The sequence below is a fragment of the Ascidiella aspersa genome, chromosome 1 (genome assembly GCF_963924565.1).
Source record: "Ascidiella aspersa chromosome 1, kaAscAspe10.2, whole genome shotgun sequence".
Classification (NCBI taxonomy): domain Eukaryota; kingdom Metazoa; phylum Chordata; class Ascidiacea; order Phlebobranchia; family Ascidiidae; genus Ascidiella; species Ascidiella aspersa.
Window position 1 is genome coordinate 1,759,025 of NC_139447.1, and position 17,533 is coordinate 1,776,557.

The following is a 17,533-nucleotide window of genomic DNA, read 5'->3' on the forward strand; positions in this document are numbered from 1 at the left end:
GCTGACATCGCCATCCTAGTGGACAGGGATGGGGTAAATTACGGTTGACGAAAGAAATTAAAAAAAAAATTTAAAGCAATGAAAACAGAGTGAAAACAAAAAAAAATGTTTGAAACTGGTAGACGCGACGTAACATTCGACAAACATAGCCTTGCCAGTTTCCAACGGTCCCTTTTTCTTACAGAAACGGTCTTTTGGGGGAGTAGATTAGGGTCTTTTCCTTTAAAACACAAGCAAAGGGGTTTAACAACTGTTTGATAGTCAGTGGAAGAAAGAAACGACTTGTGAAAAGTTGATACGGACAGTTCTACACCACAGCAACTTCCAAGTGATAAAACGCGCAGACAGGGAAATCACTGCGCTAGTGGTTTTCAGCTGTGCTGTAGAACGCGCTGACAGGGGTGACTACAGCGGGTTGCGAGTGAACAGCCTTAAGCGCAACCGCTGCACCCCCCGCCCGCTGTGGCAAGGTCACCTTGACAAGGTTAGTTCGCGCGCTAGCCTCTAGCAAGTTGTTCAGTAGCAGGTTCTCGTTGGCGGCTCCGGTGCTAGTGAACTGTATGATGTCGTTTTCGCCTCCTTCCCCGCAAGTTACAGCGCCTAGCCTCTGCTCTACCAGATGTTGCTGTTCCACTACCAGTTGTTCCTGTTGAGCTCTTTCGACTTCGAACTCGACCAGCCCGCCACCGCTGGAGGGGCTGTTGAGTCGCGCTTCGTCGAAACTTTCCGGCTCTCCGTCCTGCGCATGCGCACACCGGTTGGTTAGTTGCTGCTGCGTTACCGTGGTTACCTTGTTGGCATGAGCACGTTATCAAGAAACAACGGCGGGGGGGATTGTGTAAATCTAAATTTGATAAGTTTACCACTAAGTTATATTTTTGTTCAATTAAAATACTTTAAAAGTTACATTTTTTCTGAAATACAACGTGTCTTTGTTTTCTAGTGAAAGCGCCCATGTAAAAAATACTTTTATGTCAATTTTTTTTAACTTTTAGCCCTGGTAGTGTTTTTTAGGAAATTCAATACCACGAACACGTTTTTTTAATATCCTGGCACATGAATACAAATGCTAAATGTTAGGTTGCATTTTGAACGTTTCAGATAAAGATTTATGCGAAACTTTAAAGACGCTACCTACTAGTATATGGGCTTTGATATACTACGTCTAACTACAACCTCCAGCAATTGTGCTTCAAACAATTACCGAATATGGAAAACCGCTTTGATGGAACAAAACAGACCAAACTTTTTCAATTTTTCATACAATAAAGTGGAGCTGTTTACCACTGTTAAAAGTGTTTTAAAGTTAGACAATGTTTTTAATTTCGCTCAAAATATGGTGGCATGTAACGAATCTAAAGTAGAACAAATGAGCGACTTACTTTAGCGACTCCCGAGTTGAACCTTCCTCCATTCCCTCTGTTCCGCATCATTGCGTGCTTGTGGCGGGATTCGTGGAGGTATTTCTGCTCGAAGTAAGCGTGGTTTAGTGCTACGGTAAAATATGTATTTCTCATAAAAAACATGCAGCAAGTATACATTATAGTAATTTAATATGATAAAAAAAATCCATTATAGTAGTGAATGAACATTTTTGGAACTCATTTAAGTTCATTTAAAAAAAAGCTGGAACGAAATTCAGTATAAAAAAGTTAAACAAAATGTAATTAGAAGTGGAAAAATGTCCAATATCCTTAAAATAAAAACTATTAATACTCTGCTACAATTAGTATGTATCTTAACAACAGATTGTTGCCCTCCAAGTGAACATATTAAGTTGACAATAAAAGTTCTAACCTTTTAACAAGTTTTAACAACTTGCTGACTTTTGTTGTTGCTCTACTCAAGAATAAAAAATAAAATAAAAGGTAAATAAAAAGTAATCAAAGTGGAAAAATGATGAAAATGTTTAAAAAAAAAATGTTTAAGATAATTGGTAAAAAATATTCACCTTTCTTTCTTTCGGCAACCTTCCTTCAGCTTCGAGTTTTGCTCTTGCTTGCCTTCGCTTCAAGATGCGATGATACTGCTTGGCGTTTACATACAACGGTTCCTCCTCCATCGAATCACTGTTGCCTGACTGGGCAAGTTGCAACCTCTGCGTCTGGAATCCACCGCTAGAGTTTGGGATCATCTGTAAGTGTACGAGGGTTGCATGACATGTGCGCTACAACTTTGGCTGGTTTAAAGGGCGTAAAGGCTTTAACTGGGAAAAGTCTGTGAATTCGCCACTGTTTACAAAAAAGCTTATAAAAATATGAAGCCTAGTGTACAAAACACTTACCATAAGCAAAAAAATGGCTAAATATTCAGGCCAAAAATACTCAGTTTATCGGTCTGTAGGTGTAAAAAGATTGCATGAGCTGTCAATCAAACCACTTTTGCCTATTTAATAAAACTTAGAAACAAAAGAAAGAAAAATAAATCTGCAAACTCACTGGAAAAAAAATTAAAAACTAAGACTAGAAAAACTTACAATGATCAGCAAATAATATTAATGAAAATATATGGGCAAAAAAAATATCGAATGTGAGCAATTGAAATAATGTAATAGTGTACAATTAGGACAAAAAACTATGTACATCATTAGTCAATAGTTATTATCTAGGCTTTGGCTTTTATGTTTGCCAATCTTATTAAAAGTATTATACTGTCCGTAGATATATAAGGGTTTGAATGTGAACTTATTGAAGGCAATGAAACAATATTGGAATGATTTATGGTGTCATGTATCACAGTGGTATGCAAAATGTTTTGATTTTATGTGTTTAAAAACCTAAACAGAATATTGGTGTTTAATAGCAATACAATGCACTACTGAAAATTCCCTAAGCAGTAATGCTAACAATCACATACCACAATAATACTATCGCCACTGCCATTCTGCAGGGCACCGAGGTTTGCCCCTAAGTTAACAGCATTGGTGGGTTGAACAACAGTAGCTGTATTGTTGGTGGCTGAAGGCATCTGCTGCAGTACAATGGCTCCTTGGGGTGCTGCCTGACTGGGGTTTCCAATCTAAACATATATTTGCCTTTTAAAAAAATAGGAACTTGGCAGTTCTTTGTTAGTGTTATACCCTTAAAAAGACTGATAGATTCCAACTGAGGCTATTACAAAGTGTGATAATACTCAGTGGTTATTAACCTTTTTAAGTGTAGTTACCTAAAAAGTCTGATGAACATTATTGGATTTCAAATTGAAGTCTATAAGTATTAAAAAAAAATTGTAAATAAATCAAATATATTTTAAATTTAAGCAACGCAAAATCATTAGGCATACTAAATAGTTAATGCTCAGCGATTAACTATATCTTGATTTTCTTATTGCTTAAACAATTTCTAAAACCAACATGTTACCACCCACAAAAATTTATCAATGCACTACAACACAATGATATCCGAATTTATAAAAGATGTTACATTACCCCTTTTGGTAATAACATCAGGGTAAAACCCAATGACAAAATGTTAAACATTGCATACCTGAATAATATTGGCACCATTGGTATTTCCACCATCTTGAATTATAACTTGGGAGACTCCATTTTGCTGAATAAAAATCAAACGTTTTAATTTTTCATATAGATAACATGATGTTTTGCTTTGGCGTAGTAAAAATAGTATTGCTTACAATGAAAGGAATTGGTAACAAATAAATTACCTAGTATCTGAGAAGTTGATTAATATTATGACATATTTATTCACTAATGATCAGTATTTCCCTGTAAGCTGCCACAGACACATATTTTATACCAAGGCAACCTACCACAGGCCAATGTAAATTATATGGTTACCAATCCCTTACAAACTGAATCTGGAGTCATACCCTTAGTTTTTCGTTATTTTAACTACACAAAAATGCGATCGCACATTGCTAGACTTAAAGAGAATTAGAATATTTTCAGCTGCATGAAAGTCTATTGTCCGCACCTGATTATGGGTTATAATAATAAAATGCTTATAATCATACTTGCAAGGTTTGGTTTGTCGTGCAGTTTTTTACCTCTGTTTAAGACAATGATAATGATGGCTTATGTTGTTAACAATAAAACATAAAAGCAATATAAACGGAATAAATATGTGTGTGTGGTGTATATATCTGTGCACACCTTCTTTTGTTATGTCCTTTTTGCTAACAGAGTCGGTTAAAAACAATCAGAGTCGGACTCTGGAAAAAATTAACCCAAGCCAACTCCACCGTTCTGAATCTGACTTCTGCCAGACTTGCAGATTTTGTAATGTCTTAGGTCCGACTATGATTCTACAGCCTGTATTCTATCATTTTACAAAACTAAAATAAGTTAGATATTTGGCAATCCACTGGTAGGGGCGTCATATAACTCAGCAACATGCATTAGGTGTTAAAAATATTCTACTATGTCATGCTATTCTATCTTTGCAACCTACATTTTTAGCCTCATTAGTTTTAAAATTCAGTACTGTCAGACTCAGATAGTTTAACGCCGACTCACTGTAATCACAAGTTTGACTCTTCCCTGGTCCAAGAGTCATTATCAACAAATATGCCATTTAAGTTCAAATTCTACTTCAAGTAGCTTAATAAAGTGTTGCAGCTTACCTGTTGTTGAACAGTGGTTGGCTGCTGTGGTTGTTGGATTACAAGCTGTGTACCAACGTTAGCTCCTTGTAGTTGGAGGCCGGTTGGTGCTTGAACAAGCTGCAACGTGTTCGCAGAATTCGGTGTCACAGAAGCAACGTTCGTGTTAACTGTAATATTCTGTAAAAACATGGTAAAATTATTGGTTATGAATTCAGGGTACAGGCTTTGATTAACAAAATAATATTACTTTTATATCGGTTAATTAGCTGTTTCCTTTAAAGTAATTCATGGTACATGTAATTTTTGGCATATATTTTTGCCAGTATTTCATTTAATGTAATATAGCCAGTTGTTATAACTTTCAAATTAGTCTTTGCTTTAATTACAATTTCAGTTGATCTATTTAAACATAACATTTCGCTAATTTTAAATAGAATATCAAAGCTTGCATTATATATTCAATAATATATATCAATTATTAATATTAGGCATAAGTAAAAAAATGGAAATCAACCAGTCTTTAAATTCGTACACATGGCTAATAATTTACATGTATAGAAAAAACTACCTATATTTTAAATTGAACTATAGTTGAAAAATTAATAAAATTTAAAGAATTAAAAGTTAAAAAAAATGATTAAATGTGTTATTGGTGTATTATTTTAAAGGTTTAAAATACCTGTACAGCAGAAACATTGGTGGTGTTGGTTTGTTGCACCATAACTGAAGGCTGTTGATTCGTTTGTTGGATTGCATTTCCATTTAGGGCAACAAGCTATAAAAATATAGTTTAACTTGTTACAAGCAAAAATGTGCACAAAAGGTACAGGGACTGCCATTTTGAGGCTTTTTGAAAACTTTGGTTAAGTAATCATTGGGTATCAAAGGTATTAGATTTATATCCCTGCAGAATAGCGATATATAGGCGCCAGAAGATTTCTAGTGGTAACGTTTGTTTGCGGTCTTAAAACTATGCTTCCAAATAATCTAATAAACTAAAATAATTGCTATAGAGCAATCTAAACTCCATAAATGTCACTGAGAAGTTAACAACATGATAAAACCATATTTCAGCCCATATAAAAAATATGGCAAGTATCGCTGAGATCATTCAGGTGCCAGTCGAAGAAATCATTGTGACCTGGTGTACCAAAGGTTTAAAGTGCACACTGCAAGTGTAACACAATAGGAAATCGAGGTGCAAATTTGATTTTTTAGGGAGCAGGTTTGGTTAGTCGAAAAAAAACTCAGCTTCCGAAGTTGTACATGAGTCAAACTGGTGTATAAATACGCTGTTTATTAACTTACATAGAACTTTTGTCAAGTAAAGAATTTTTTTTTTTTAATTCTATTCTTTCAAATAAGTAAATGAAGTATAGAGAAGGTTAAAAAATCTGTCTATGGAAAAATGTTTACCGAATAAGTGGGTTGGCCATTAGGTCCAGTCGTTTGAACCAACTGCGCCTGTATTGAACCAGCACCTGTGCCTCCAATGTTTAGGGTCGTTTGTCCCTCCATTTTGTGAAGTATTTCTGAAAGACATATTATGGTTTAAAAACAGAACTTGGAATGGTAATTATTTATTGTACATTAAGCGCAAACTTTTAATGGCTGATCTTATAAACTTGAAACACAAATATTTACTCAGTGCAAACAAAAAATAAAGTGATTTAGATAACCATAAACTCCAAAGTAGAAGTCAAAAATGGTATTTGGGGGATTAGGCAGGAATTAGTTATAGTACGATTGAGTGTTAATCTAGTATAGCAATATCAAAATAAACAAGAAATACACAAGAAAAAACTTAAGAGTGTATCTAACCTTGACAAAACGTTTAGCATCATCTTTAGCAAAGTTAACCTAGCGTGGGCGACAGGTCAGGTCAATTAAAAATAAGCGCAAAGACACCTGTAAACAACTTTCATCAAGTACAACGTGCATTTGTTATGACAAATGATTGAAATCAACTTACTATTTTAAAGGCCTCTCTGATTGGATCGGTGATTTCCAGCACAACGAATAGAAAATGGCCTCTTGTTTCATCAACCACTCAGCTGCCAACTAAGCTGTTGACCAATCATAGACCTCGATCTTGTCACGTGACATTTGCGTATCTTGTTTCGCGAGCATTTACCATTTGATTAACTTTTCTTCCTAATATGAAGATATGTATTAAGCTTTAATGGATTAACACAGGTAATTGCCCAATTTGGAGTATGTATATTTTTTGACTATTGTTATCAAGAGTTTTCCTCACTTTATATCTTTCAAACGCCTTTCTTTTTCAAATGTACTTGTTTAAATTGAAAAAAAAAACTGGTAAGTTCTTTATGTTTCTCATTTGTGTACATTTTGGGTCAACTGTTTTCTATTTTATTATCGTTCCTCATTACCAGTGGTGGGTACACACTTTTTGTTTTGGGCGGCCATAAAAACTCATGTCGGCCGGATAAAATGTTTCGATTAAACAAACGAAATATATATCGCAATGCAACAAAAGTGTAGCGTGCCTTGACAAATTCAGTTAATTAAAAATTTCTTTCAATTTTATTTTGGGATTGAAATCGACAACATTTTAACTGTACTTATATTAAATAAGGAACAATCAGTCGGGTCGATAGAATGAATCCTGTCGGCTGGATATGGCCCGCGGGCCGTAGTTGAGTGATTCCCTGAAGTTTGTGAACTATTCCCAACAGCTTTACGGTTCCATAAAAACGTCGTAGGCCTATAAGTTATAAGCCTATATCTGGTTAAACTTTCGAGGTAAACAATTGAATTGATTACGATATACAGCCCATTTTGAAGTCTTGCAAAGCGCCCAAACACTACATTAACAAGATTAATTTTGCACAATTAGCCGTTTTTACTCTACTTGGTTATGGCCTGTAATCAACAAATTTCTGGAACTTATAGTAACTTGTAGTTTATATATTCACTTGGTAAGCAAAAAAATTGATTATAATTGGGCTTACGAACTCATGTTACGCTGTTATTTAACAGAACTAAACATTCGACCCAAGCGCTAAAAAGCACATTTTGCATTTAAAAAAAAAAAAAAAAAAAAATTTTCCAAATTGGGTAAATTTAAAAAAGTTTTCCAAATTAGGTAAACAAACATATAAGTAGCTATACAAGATTCATAAATAGACTTCATTTTACTTAAAGTCTTAAATTGATGATTCATTTTATACTTGATTTAAAGGATTTGAGTTTTTTAAAAAAACTGTTCAAAGATGATGTCACAGAGTCACGTCATAACATGACGTCACAGAACAAATAATCTTAAAACACCTGCTGTTCCCGAGCTAGCATGTGCGCAAATATGCAACTAAAGTTTGCTGTGGGCTAGCCGAATCGCGCGAATGGCGAAATACGATTAGTTGGTTCAAAGAGTTTGAATCACTTTAATTGATTTTAATCAGGTCCAGTCGAACTTGACTTATCTCGTTAAGGTTCGGATTCAAAGATTTTTCAAAATCCGAAGCAGTTCTGGTTAGGATCAAGTTAAAAGTTACGGTTTATCCCCGGGTCGACCAAAGTTCTTTCCAAAGCAGCCCATAAAATTCTTTTTTTTTTTTCTTTTTTTGTATTATTTATTGGTTAAGAACAGAAAATACAACGGATATAACAAAGTTTACAGCGAAAAGGGTAACAAACGAATTAAGCGGTTAACGGTTACGTGATTGTTAAGGGCTGGTGAGAAAGAAGAAGGAGCAGTATCGTTCTGCACGATCTCTCCCTCACAATTCTCACCAGAGCTAGCCGGGGTCGTCTGGGGGCTTTGATGTTCCATTATTTCTTGATTTGTGGTGCTTTGGTTTTGGTTTGTGTGTGGCTTCTTGTGAATTTTTCTCGTTTTCCTGTGGGCTTACATGGTGTCTTTTGGTGGCTTCAGATCTATCCGGCGTGTTTCTTTGATGTCGATTGAAGTGGTTCCTTGAATGTGATGGATGTTCCGGTTCTTTACTGTGGCCTTGGTGTGGAATGGGAGAGGGTTTTTCCTTGTCTTGTGATCCTTCTTCTATTGTTTTGTTCTCAGGTCCTGGAATGTCGTAGGTGGTTTCATCTTGTGTGTCGCCGATGCTATTTTCATTGAGTGGTGGGAAGTCGTTGCTGTTAAGTTGCCTGTTTTGATTTTCCGGTGTTTTTGAGTTTGGACATACTGTGGCCCAGTGGCCTGGCTTGTTGCACTTCCAGCAATTCTTATTGGCTTCTTGTTCCCAGGATGGGAGAATAGTAATTTTTTGCCCGTGTATAGTGATTTCCTTGGGAATATTTTGGCGGTTTGCTTTTTCAAGATAAATTTTGACGAATGCGTTTCTGATGTTTGGATATTTTTGGTGCGCACATCGGTTTGTTAGTTTTATCTTTCCCATTTTATATTCGTCCAGCATTTTCATAATGTGTTTGTTATCCCATTCGCAAGGAATGGGATGTAGTGTTATTAGCTCCCATGGTGGGTGCGGGTCTTGAGAATATACTGTAAATTTGTGTTCTTTGAACTGAAAGTAGAGACATTCTCTAAAATCATCAAAGATTTGCTGTTTAAACTCTCTTTGAATGTGGCAATTTAAAAAATTTGACGTTTTTTGTTAATTGTTCTGCATCCTAGTATACCATCTAAAGGATATAATGTTACAAAGAAGTCCATAAATTCTTCAATAGTCAACGATACATTGTTGCCCAGTAGGTGTATATAGACAGTTCTCTTGAAGTCAAAAACCATGATTGGATACGATTTACATAGGTAGTGTACGAGGAATAACTAATCAAATAAATGAGACAAGGACGGTCACCGTTAGAGGGCGCTATATCAACAAAAAGTTGGCCAGGGCTTCGCCCTTAATCGGTTTGCCAACTGCGGCGAGGTAATCAAGTCCAATTAACTACGTCACTTGTGAAAAAAAATGTACAACACAAGCACAAAGTAACAAGCTAATATGTATAAGAGGTGCGAACACCGGGTGGGGTTTTGTTTCAAGTAATAAAGCTTTGCAGTAAAGACGGCGCAGCTAGATGTTATAAGTTTATATGGTTAACGTGCGGAGAAAGGCCACGACTACCATATATACAAAGATATAGATATGCAACAATCTGCACCCTGCCTTGACAAGGAGGTCTAACACCTCGTAACGTCACACGTAATAACACAAAAGGTATAGCTGTTCGGTTCGGCGATCGCGATCCTATAAAAATAAGGTCATCCGGAGAAACTTACCTTATTCAAATAGAATCGGCCCATAAAATTCCGACTCGTGTGTAGGCAACGAACGTTAAACCCAAAGAGATTATAACCATTATAATCTGTTTGGTTAAACCTAAATAGAAAATTTATATAGTATTTTATGATTATATCATCAATTGTGATGCTTGAGTGATTGACAGTCAGCTGATTTTTAGAAACTTTAACATTTAATATTTTTTCGACTTAGTAGTGCAGAATATATTTAATGACACCAATTAAATGTTTAGCTTATTGTTTTCAACTTGCCTAAGTTTTATTTTTATTTATCTGAAGTAGTTTTCAGTTTATAGCGTAAAATAGCGTTTGATCTTAAGTAAAGTATTTAGATTGAATTTGTCCACTTTAACCACTAAATTTTTGTTCTACCATAATAGGTACATATGGCGTTGTATTGATTGCATTATTTGCATACAACTGCAGCTTTTTAACAAATAAAAAAGTTGTGAAATAAAATATGTTGTGAACTTAATTAGTCACATCCTTGCCTAAAATAAAGTTGTTACTTTCCAAAGGGTTGTTTTTACTGGGTATATAATGCAGCTTCGTACGGCACATTTTTAAAATGTCGTTTAAACTCAAGAAGTTCACAAATACTGTATCAAGATGTTGTGGTATTCAATTGACACATTTGTCTTCTGTCAGTTCATCAAAACCACAAGTGTTTAGCAGAAGAAACAAAAAACTTCAGAGGCAAGTCGCAGCATTATCTCCCGAACTATCAATTTATGAATATTTAAAGAAAGAGGTAGCCAGTTTGATTTGCGATAGAGTGGCAGATGTTAAGCACAACTTCCCATCGGTGCTTGATATTAGCAGCGGCCGAGGTTTTGTCTCAAAGGAACTGATGGCGCAAGAAGGAGTTAATTACATTGTACAAGGCGACATGTGCGAAGAATATTTACAGAAGAGATATAAGTCGGAACTTCCGTGTGACTCTGTTGTGTTTGATGAGGAAAAATTACCCTACCGAGATAATATTTTCGATATGGTCGTCAGCTCAATGGGGTTACATTGGGCCAATGATCTTCCCGGATGCTTTTCTGAAATTAAACGGGTTTTGAAGGACGATGGTTGCTTTATTGGGGTCATGTGTGGGGCTGACACCTTGTTTGAGCTGCGATGCTCTTTGCAATTGGCCGAAACTGAAAGACAAGGTGGGATTTCCCCGCACGTTTCACCGATGATTCAAGGTCACCAACTCTCCAATTTGCTATCGTCAGCTGGTTTTAACCTTGTAACCCTTGACTTTGATCAACTTGTTGTACATTACCCAAGCATGTTTGAATTGCTGGAAGATTTAAAAGGAATGGGGGAAAACAATGCAATAATTCATGCACAACCGCTGCACAGAACTACGCTACTTGCAGCTGCATCGGTTTACCAAGCGATGTACTCCAACTCAACGGAAAGAGGCGTCCCTGCCACTTTTCAACTCTTGTTTATGATTGGCTGGAAACCTCATCGCTCTCAGCAGAAACCTCTTAAACAGGGAGCAGTACCGAAGGGGTTTAATGTAAAGTCTTCGAAGACTTAAGATCGTGTGATAATCGTACTTTAGCCAATGCCCAACTTGTGCTTAATATTAAGCTGTGATAATAACCCAAATTTATATACAGTATTTGTCGCTGATCTAGAATCCTACCACTTTTTCACCGTAACACAACAAGTTGTCAAAATTACAAGAAATAAATAAATAAGAGAGAATAAATATAATAATATTCCTTGACCCATCCAGATGTTAATTTTAACCCTAACCCAAATAATGTTAGCACTATAAACCCCTGGACAAAACTACCTAAGCTTTTTTGTTTTTCTAACAAGAAAAATAAATCTTCTAGTGCATTTATCTTGAGAAAGGGTGATTTTTCTAATGTTCACAATTTCTTTACAAATGTTAAAAAAAACTTTTTGTGTGTGCATAGTTTAGTTACAATGTTAGTTTAAAGAACTTTGAACTTGCATATTTTTTTCATTAGAAAATAATAACGGAAACCCATTATCTTTTATATACATAACTTCTTTGGAAAAGACCTTATCATTATTTTTTTTTCATTAGAAACTTATAAATTTTATTATTCAAAAAATTGTTTTATGAAATATTGGTTCCATGAAAAACCTCTTGTAACTTTTTTTTTATTCATTATGCATTTTGTTTAGATTGTAAAAAAAATAATTTTGGCAACTTTAGTAACTAAAACCTGTGTAACCTTTGGATAAAGTTTCAATAACTGCATTATGTCGTACAACGAGGACCGATCGACAGCCAGCGGTGGTGGAGGGGGCGACGAGAGGGGTCAGGACCCCTCAAGTGGGGCCCTTTTCAACATCAACTACAAAAAGTATGTTACATGAATCTTGTGATTATTATAAAATATATAAAAAATTTTAAGTTTTTTTTATCTTAAAAAATCATGAAAGAAATATTATAAACAAAACCTTTTAAATACAAGGTAATATAAAAAAATCTACATATATATTTTTTTCCCCAAGATTAAAAGAAAATAATAATTTTAATTTATTATTAAAAAAACAAGTTCTACAATAGCTAGCAGTGCATAAATCTTAAAAGTGTGTAAAATGAATACACATGGCTGCAAAGGTTTTAAGAGTATATTTTTAATACACTTCAAATATCATTTCTAGACATGATGACCTGAAACAAATGCTCGATCAAAACAAAGATTCACTCAAGTTGGAAGCAATGAAAAGAATAATTGGGGTAAATACAAAAATAAATGTTAAAAAAAAAATAATTTTGGAGGTTGCACTTGAATTAGAATGAATTTTTAAGCCTATACAGGAGTAAATAGCTTTTTAAACATATCGAATAAATCTTAAGGTAATGTTTAGAGGTTGTATTTGACATATAATGAATATCAAAGCACATGCAGATGTGGGTAGGTTCATAATGAAATAGGATTAATAAATGTTTTAAATTTCTACCTATTCTGTATAGCAGTGGTTTCCAAAGTATGGGTCCAACCCCAATAATGGGTTGCAATTTAGTTAAATGGGTGGCCAAGAAAGATTTAAATCTGCCAAGAAATGGACTGTTTAATTCCTTCCATTTAAGTTTGTACATACACAATTATTTTTCTATGTACAAGCAGTTTTGGTGGATTACAAGATCATTTAAAGTGTTTATTCTCGCATTTGTCCAAATCCATTTTATGTTTCAGTTCACCACTAGAGTTTAGTTAATGACAGAACTATATTGGAGCTAAATTGATTTACTGATACCATAACCGCATAACTTATTACATACTGGGAACAACTGATAGATGGAGTTGGACTTTAAAATTCCATGCTAAGATTAAGTATTTTGTTGTTAGAAAACTAGTATGCTATTTTTGATTGATAATATCCAGCCATTTTAGACAAACCAAACTTTTTTTACCTAAACAGCAACTAATCTTTAAAATGCAGATGATTGCAAAAGGGAAGAATGCATCAATGCTCTTTCCAGCCGTCGTCAAAAATGTTGTGAGCAAAAACATTGAGGTCAAGAAACTAGTATATGTTTATCTGGAGCGCTATGCAGAAGAACAACAGGACCTTGCCCTGCTCTCCATATCAACATTTCAACGAGGCTTGAAGGTGTTGTGTTCTTCATTTATTTATGTGTAACATCAATTTGAATTCAAGTGGCCTAAATAAAAAACAGGTTGCCACAGAAAAACCTACCATATTTCAAAATGTGGTCCCTTGTACAGTGAAAATGTTGCAATGAACTTCTTTATGTATGTTATTCTTTTTTTTTTCCGTTTTTTAATTTACAAAAATGGGCTGTTTTACATTTACACATTAGAAATACATTCACAAAAATAGATTTCAATTATGTTTCTGTTCATTTGTGGTTGACTATTGTATTTGGGTGTCTGCATTTAACATATTTATTCTGCTATCACAATATTTTGGACCGTCCATGAAAAAGTTAGTCTACTTAAAATATACTACACCCGTAACATCATTTTTTTGGGCATTTTACCATGCGCTTTAAATTCAATATTAATAGTGAAGTAACATGAATTTCAATTTAATTGTCTTAAAATAAAAACTCAAGATCTAGTTACAAGCTATTTTGGCATATTCTGAGTTAAATAACCTTAGTTTTTAACTTAATAAAGTAAAGAGTAATTAATAATTGAATAATTTAGTTGTGAGGTTCTCAAACTGTGTATTGCGATGTCCTGGTGCGGCGTTTACATTTTTCCAGGCCATATTCCTTGGTGTCGTTTTGCACCTCCACTACATTCCAATAATAAAAATTTTATTAACAAATTAAATTAACAAATTTCAGTTATATATATGTTAAATTGCGATCAATCATTTATGTTTTATGAGAAGTAAATAAAACAAAAAGTCTTTGTTTATATGTTTTGCGGTAAAATACACACTTATTCTAATACCATAATAGATCATTAATACATTAAAATAGTTGATTTAAAAAACAATGGCAGTGTTTGCAAAATTGCTAAATTGTAACACAGAAATAAAATGAATTGGCTTTAGTGTTTAAATTTAAAGATTTAAGTGATAATTTTGAAGTTCTGTATAATATATACAATTTTTATGACTTCTTTCAGGACCCGAACCAGTTGATCAGAGCAAGTGCCCTTCGTGTTTTGTCGAGTATTCGCGTTACAATAATTGTCCCCATTATGATGCTGTCAATCAAAGAATGTGCTAATGACATGTCTCCTTTCGTAAGAAAAACGGCAGCCCATGCCATTCCAAAGCTCTACAGGTGAATAAACAAACTTTTATTCCAATTGCTTAATTAGGTTAATGCTCTCGTTGATATAGGCAAAAAACTATTTTCTAATGAACTTAATTTTAAACAGTTGGGTTTCTATGATTTCAATGTCTCAGGATTTATTTTTAGAATGTAATGTTTTGATTCTAAACTCATAAAATAACTAATATAAAAAAAAAGATTAACGCTTTATTAAAGTTTATAAGTTTATCTTTGGTTTTCTTTTATTAATTGTTTTAATGTATTTTCATTTTATCATGCTTAATTTGTCAAATCTTGTTTTGTCAGTGATAAGGATTTGATAACGATTTAATATTTTTTTTTGGTATATAGATCTAGCATCTAAAGCTCTTTAGCTAATTTTTCTCTTTAGTGTTTAACACAACCAAGCATTAGGTGTTTAATTCTCCAATATTTAAGGTAAAAATTTCACCAAACATTTATTTAAATATACTTTTTTGTAGTTTGGATGCTGACCAGAAAGAGAATCTTATTGAAATAATAGAGAAGCTTTTGAATGACAGAACAACTGTAAGTATTAAATATTACAAGTGGTGGCAAATACTTTAAGCATATTGCATCGAAATACTTAAGAAGGAAGTTTTAATCATGGATTAACATTTCCTTATAAAAGTAATCTGTCCAACTATCCCATTAAAATTGTGCATCATGGAAAATAAAGGCAGCTAACTTGCAATGGAAGAATCTAACACACTCTTCATTTAATTATGCAGCTGCAAAATAAATTGACCATGTTAGATAAGATATAAGTTTAAAACATATGTATCTTTGTTGTTTTGGCATCACTTTAAACCTTAAAGGAATAATGAGTTAAAATTTGACATTTTAACAAATACGGACAGCTACTAATCACTATAAATTTGAATTCTTTCTTAAATTTCACTAATTAAAACATCTCAGTTTGGTTTGTTGGCACCATTTTAATTAAAAGAAAGTTTATGTTGCATATTTTATTGAATATAGACTTGCAAATATAGTACTTCATACTTACTAATCCCGTATCTTCAAAAGAATAAAGACAAAATGCAAAAACATCCTAACTTTCTGTTTGCATTCAACATAAAAAAGGGGAAATTTGGCATTATAACAAATACAAAAAGTAAACTTGCATTGGGCAAATCTTGCAAGCTAATCCTAATTTAATGCTGCTGCCACACCAATTAATCCTGTCCAATAATTCTTCAATTTGCAAATTAAAATTAAATCCTCATAATTTTAACCTAGATGCTTTAATTGCAGTTGGTAGCTGGTAGCGTCGTGATGGCATTTCAAGAAGTTTGTCCTGAGCGTATTGATCTAGTTCACCGGCACTATCGCAAGTTGTGCTCACTACTTGTTGATGTTGATGAATGGGGTCAAATCGCAATACTTTCGATGCTTACACGATATGCCCGCACCCAGTTCCTTGATCCAAATAAATATGTAAGTTGTACATATGTTTTTCAAATCCCCTCTTTAACAAATTATGGCGATACATTCTTTGCTTTTGTGGCTGATTTTGCAGGCAATTAATTAGTAAAAAATAAATAAATCATACTGAACAAAATTCAAATGGTTTATGGGCAAAAAAGTTAAAAAATATAGCAAAAACACTGTTTTTTCATTGATTTTTGAAAGTTTTTTGTATAATGCGTTGCTTATTGGATGTATACATAAATAAACCATAAATGTACTGTTGATAATGTTTATCTCACTGTATAATTGCTAAAAACTGTAAGCTGTTCTGTTTTTTTTAACATACTGTGCTCAAAGCAAAATATCAATTTGAAATAATTATTTTTTTTTCATGTTGTTTTCGAATCAGGGTTTCACCATAACCAACATTGCTTTTTTTGTATTATTTGACTTACAAAGAAATCCTTTTTTCGAGTTGACCTGCTCAGTTTTAAGTCTGGTTGCCTATTAGTAAAAAGAAGTAAACTATAGATATGCTATTTGTTCATTAAACTGATGATAAATGGTTTATGTGTGAAGATTATAAACATCAGAACGTTAATTTAACTAAAATAATTATTGTTTAAAGGATGACGGTGTTGAAGACAAACCATTTTACGAGGACGAGGAAAATAGTGAAGAAGAAGAAAAAAGCAAATCGAAGAAGCCGACTTACGTCATGGACCACGACCACAGACTCCTACTGAAAAGTGCAAAACCACTCTTGCAAAGCAGAAATGCTGCTGTGAGTATTCAGATGAAACCCGCATGAATTTACATGATATTCAAGCTTAACCAAATGTGAAATTCAGATTTATGGATATATGAGTCTTTTTTGAAAGGCAACAGTTAAATTTTATGAAATGCTTATTAATTTATTCAAACCATTAAACTGATTACCAGCCACTTTTGAATTTACCTCAATAATTCGCAGGCAATGGTAATACACTCAATAATTTGTTCGCAAAACAAACCTTTTAAACTTAAATCCTAAACAGTTTATCCACAGACTTTTAAAGTGAAAAAAGTGACTTTATTATAAAAGTACCAATGTAAAATGTTAAAAATCATAATGAAAAATAATAAAAAGATAGTTGGCTGACAGAGGCATACCATGAAACTCTCTTCTTAAACTGCAGTACATAAAAGTTTGATATAAGTTATCTAAACCATGCTCTATTATTTCAGGTTGTAATGGCAGTGTCTCAGCTCTATTATCATTTGGCCCCTCGTCGTGAAGTCTCGGTGGTCGCCAAAGCCTTGGTGCGCTTGCTTCGCGGAAGAAGGGAGGTTCAGGCGATTGTTCTGCAGAATGTAGCCTCTATGACCTTGAAGGGAAAGGTCAGTTGATTCTCTTTGTTTTTGTGGAACGTGTAGTTCACAAAAAAAGTCCTTTGCGATCTATTGGTATGCAAAGGATTAGGCTAAAAAGTAAAAACATTGTGTGAGGCAGGGGTAGGGAACCTTTTCAGCTAAGGGAGCCAAAAAAGCAAATATTTTTGGTTCTATGT

The 17,533-nt window shown here is 33.9% G+C and overlaps 3 protein-coding genes across 3 annotated transcripts in view; 2 read left to right on the forward strand and 1 right to left on the reverse strand.

Moving 5' to 3' along the window:
* Positions 1-361: 361 nt before the first annotated feature.
* LOC146166482 (uncharacterized) lies at positions 362-6,502 on the reverse strand. Its single transcript, XM_083386234.1, has 9 exons — positions 6,385-6,502; positions 5,980-6,095; positions 5,243-5,338; positions 4,582-4,740; positions 3,486-3,551; positions 2,857-3,018; positions 1,952-2,134; positions 1,383-1,466; positions 362-739 (listed from the first exon to the last, which is right to left on the reverse strand). Exons 2-9 carry the CDS (start codon positions 6,079-6,081, stop codon positions 362-364), a joined length of 1,230 nt encoding a protein of 409 aa, XP_083242360.1. The 5' UTR covers positions 6,082-6,095; positions 6,385-6,502.
* A 3,734-nt stretch (positions 6,503-10,236) lies between these two features.
* LOC146166483 (arginine-hydroxylase NDUFAF5, mitochondrial-like) lies at positions 10,237-11,606 on the forward strand. Its single transcript, XM_083389135.1, has one exon. The coding sequence runs from the start codon at positions 10,374-10,376 to the stop codon at positions 11,343-11,345; it is 972 nt and encodes a 323-aa protein (XP_083245261.1). The 5' UTR covers positions 10,237-10,373; the 3' UTR covers positions 11,346-11,606.
* A 366-nt stretch (positions 11,607-11,972) lies between these two features.
* LOC146166484 (AP-3 complex subunit beta-2-like) overlaps positions 11,973-17,533 on the forward strand; it is a 63,584-nt gene continuing 58,023 nt past the window's right edge. The window contains exons 1-8 of the mRNA XM_083390868.1: positions 11,973-12,150; positions 12,455-12,530; positions 13,238-13,408; positions 14,398-14,558; positions 15,032-15,098; positions 15,828-16,010; positions 16,612-16,767; positions 17,211-17,363. Coding sequence (XP_083246994.1) covers positions 12,047-12,150; positions 12,455-12,530; positions 13,238-13,408; positions 14,398-14,558; positions 15,032-15,098; positions 15,828-16,010; positions 16,612-16,767; positions 17,211-17,363 — 1,071 coding nt within the window. The 5' untranslated portion in view covers positions 11,973-12,046. The remainder of the gene's footprint in view (positions 12,151-12,454; positions 12,531-13,237; positions 13,409-14,397; positions 14,559-15,031; positions 15,099-15,827; positions 16,011-16,611; positions 16,768-17,210; positions 17,364-17,533) is intronic.

Excerpts from the sequence above, each read along its gene's own strand:
- LOC146166482 (XM_083386234.1), bottom strand. The coding sequence starts at position 6,081 with ATGGAGGGACAAACGACCCTAAACATTGGAGGCACAGGTGCTGGTTCA. Across the intron at positions 4,741-5,242 it reads CCAATGTTTCTGCTGTACAG|AATATTACAGTTAACACGAA; the intron begins GTATTTTAAACC and ends ATGTTTTTACAG. Across the intron at positions 1,467-1,951 it reads GGTTGCCGAAAGAAAGAAAG|AAATACCTCCACGAATCCCG; the intron begins GTGAATATTTTT and ends TACTTCGAGCAG.
- LOC146166483 (XM_083389135.1), top strand. The coding sequence starts at position 10,374 with ATGTCGTTTAAACTCAAGAAGTTCACAAATACTGTATCAAGATGTTGT.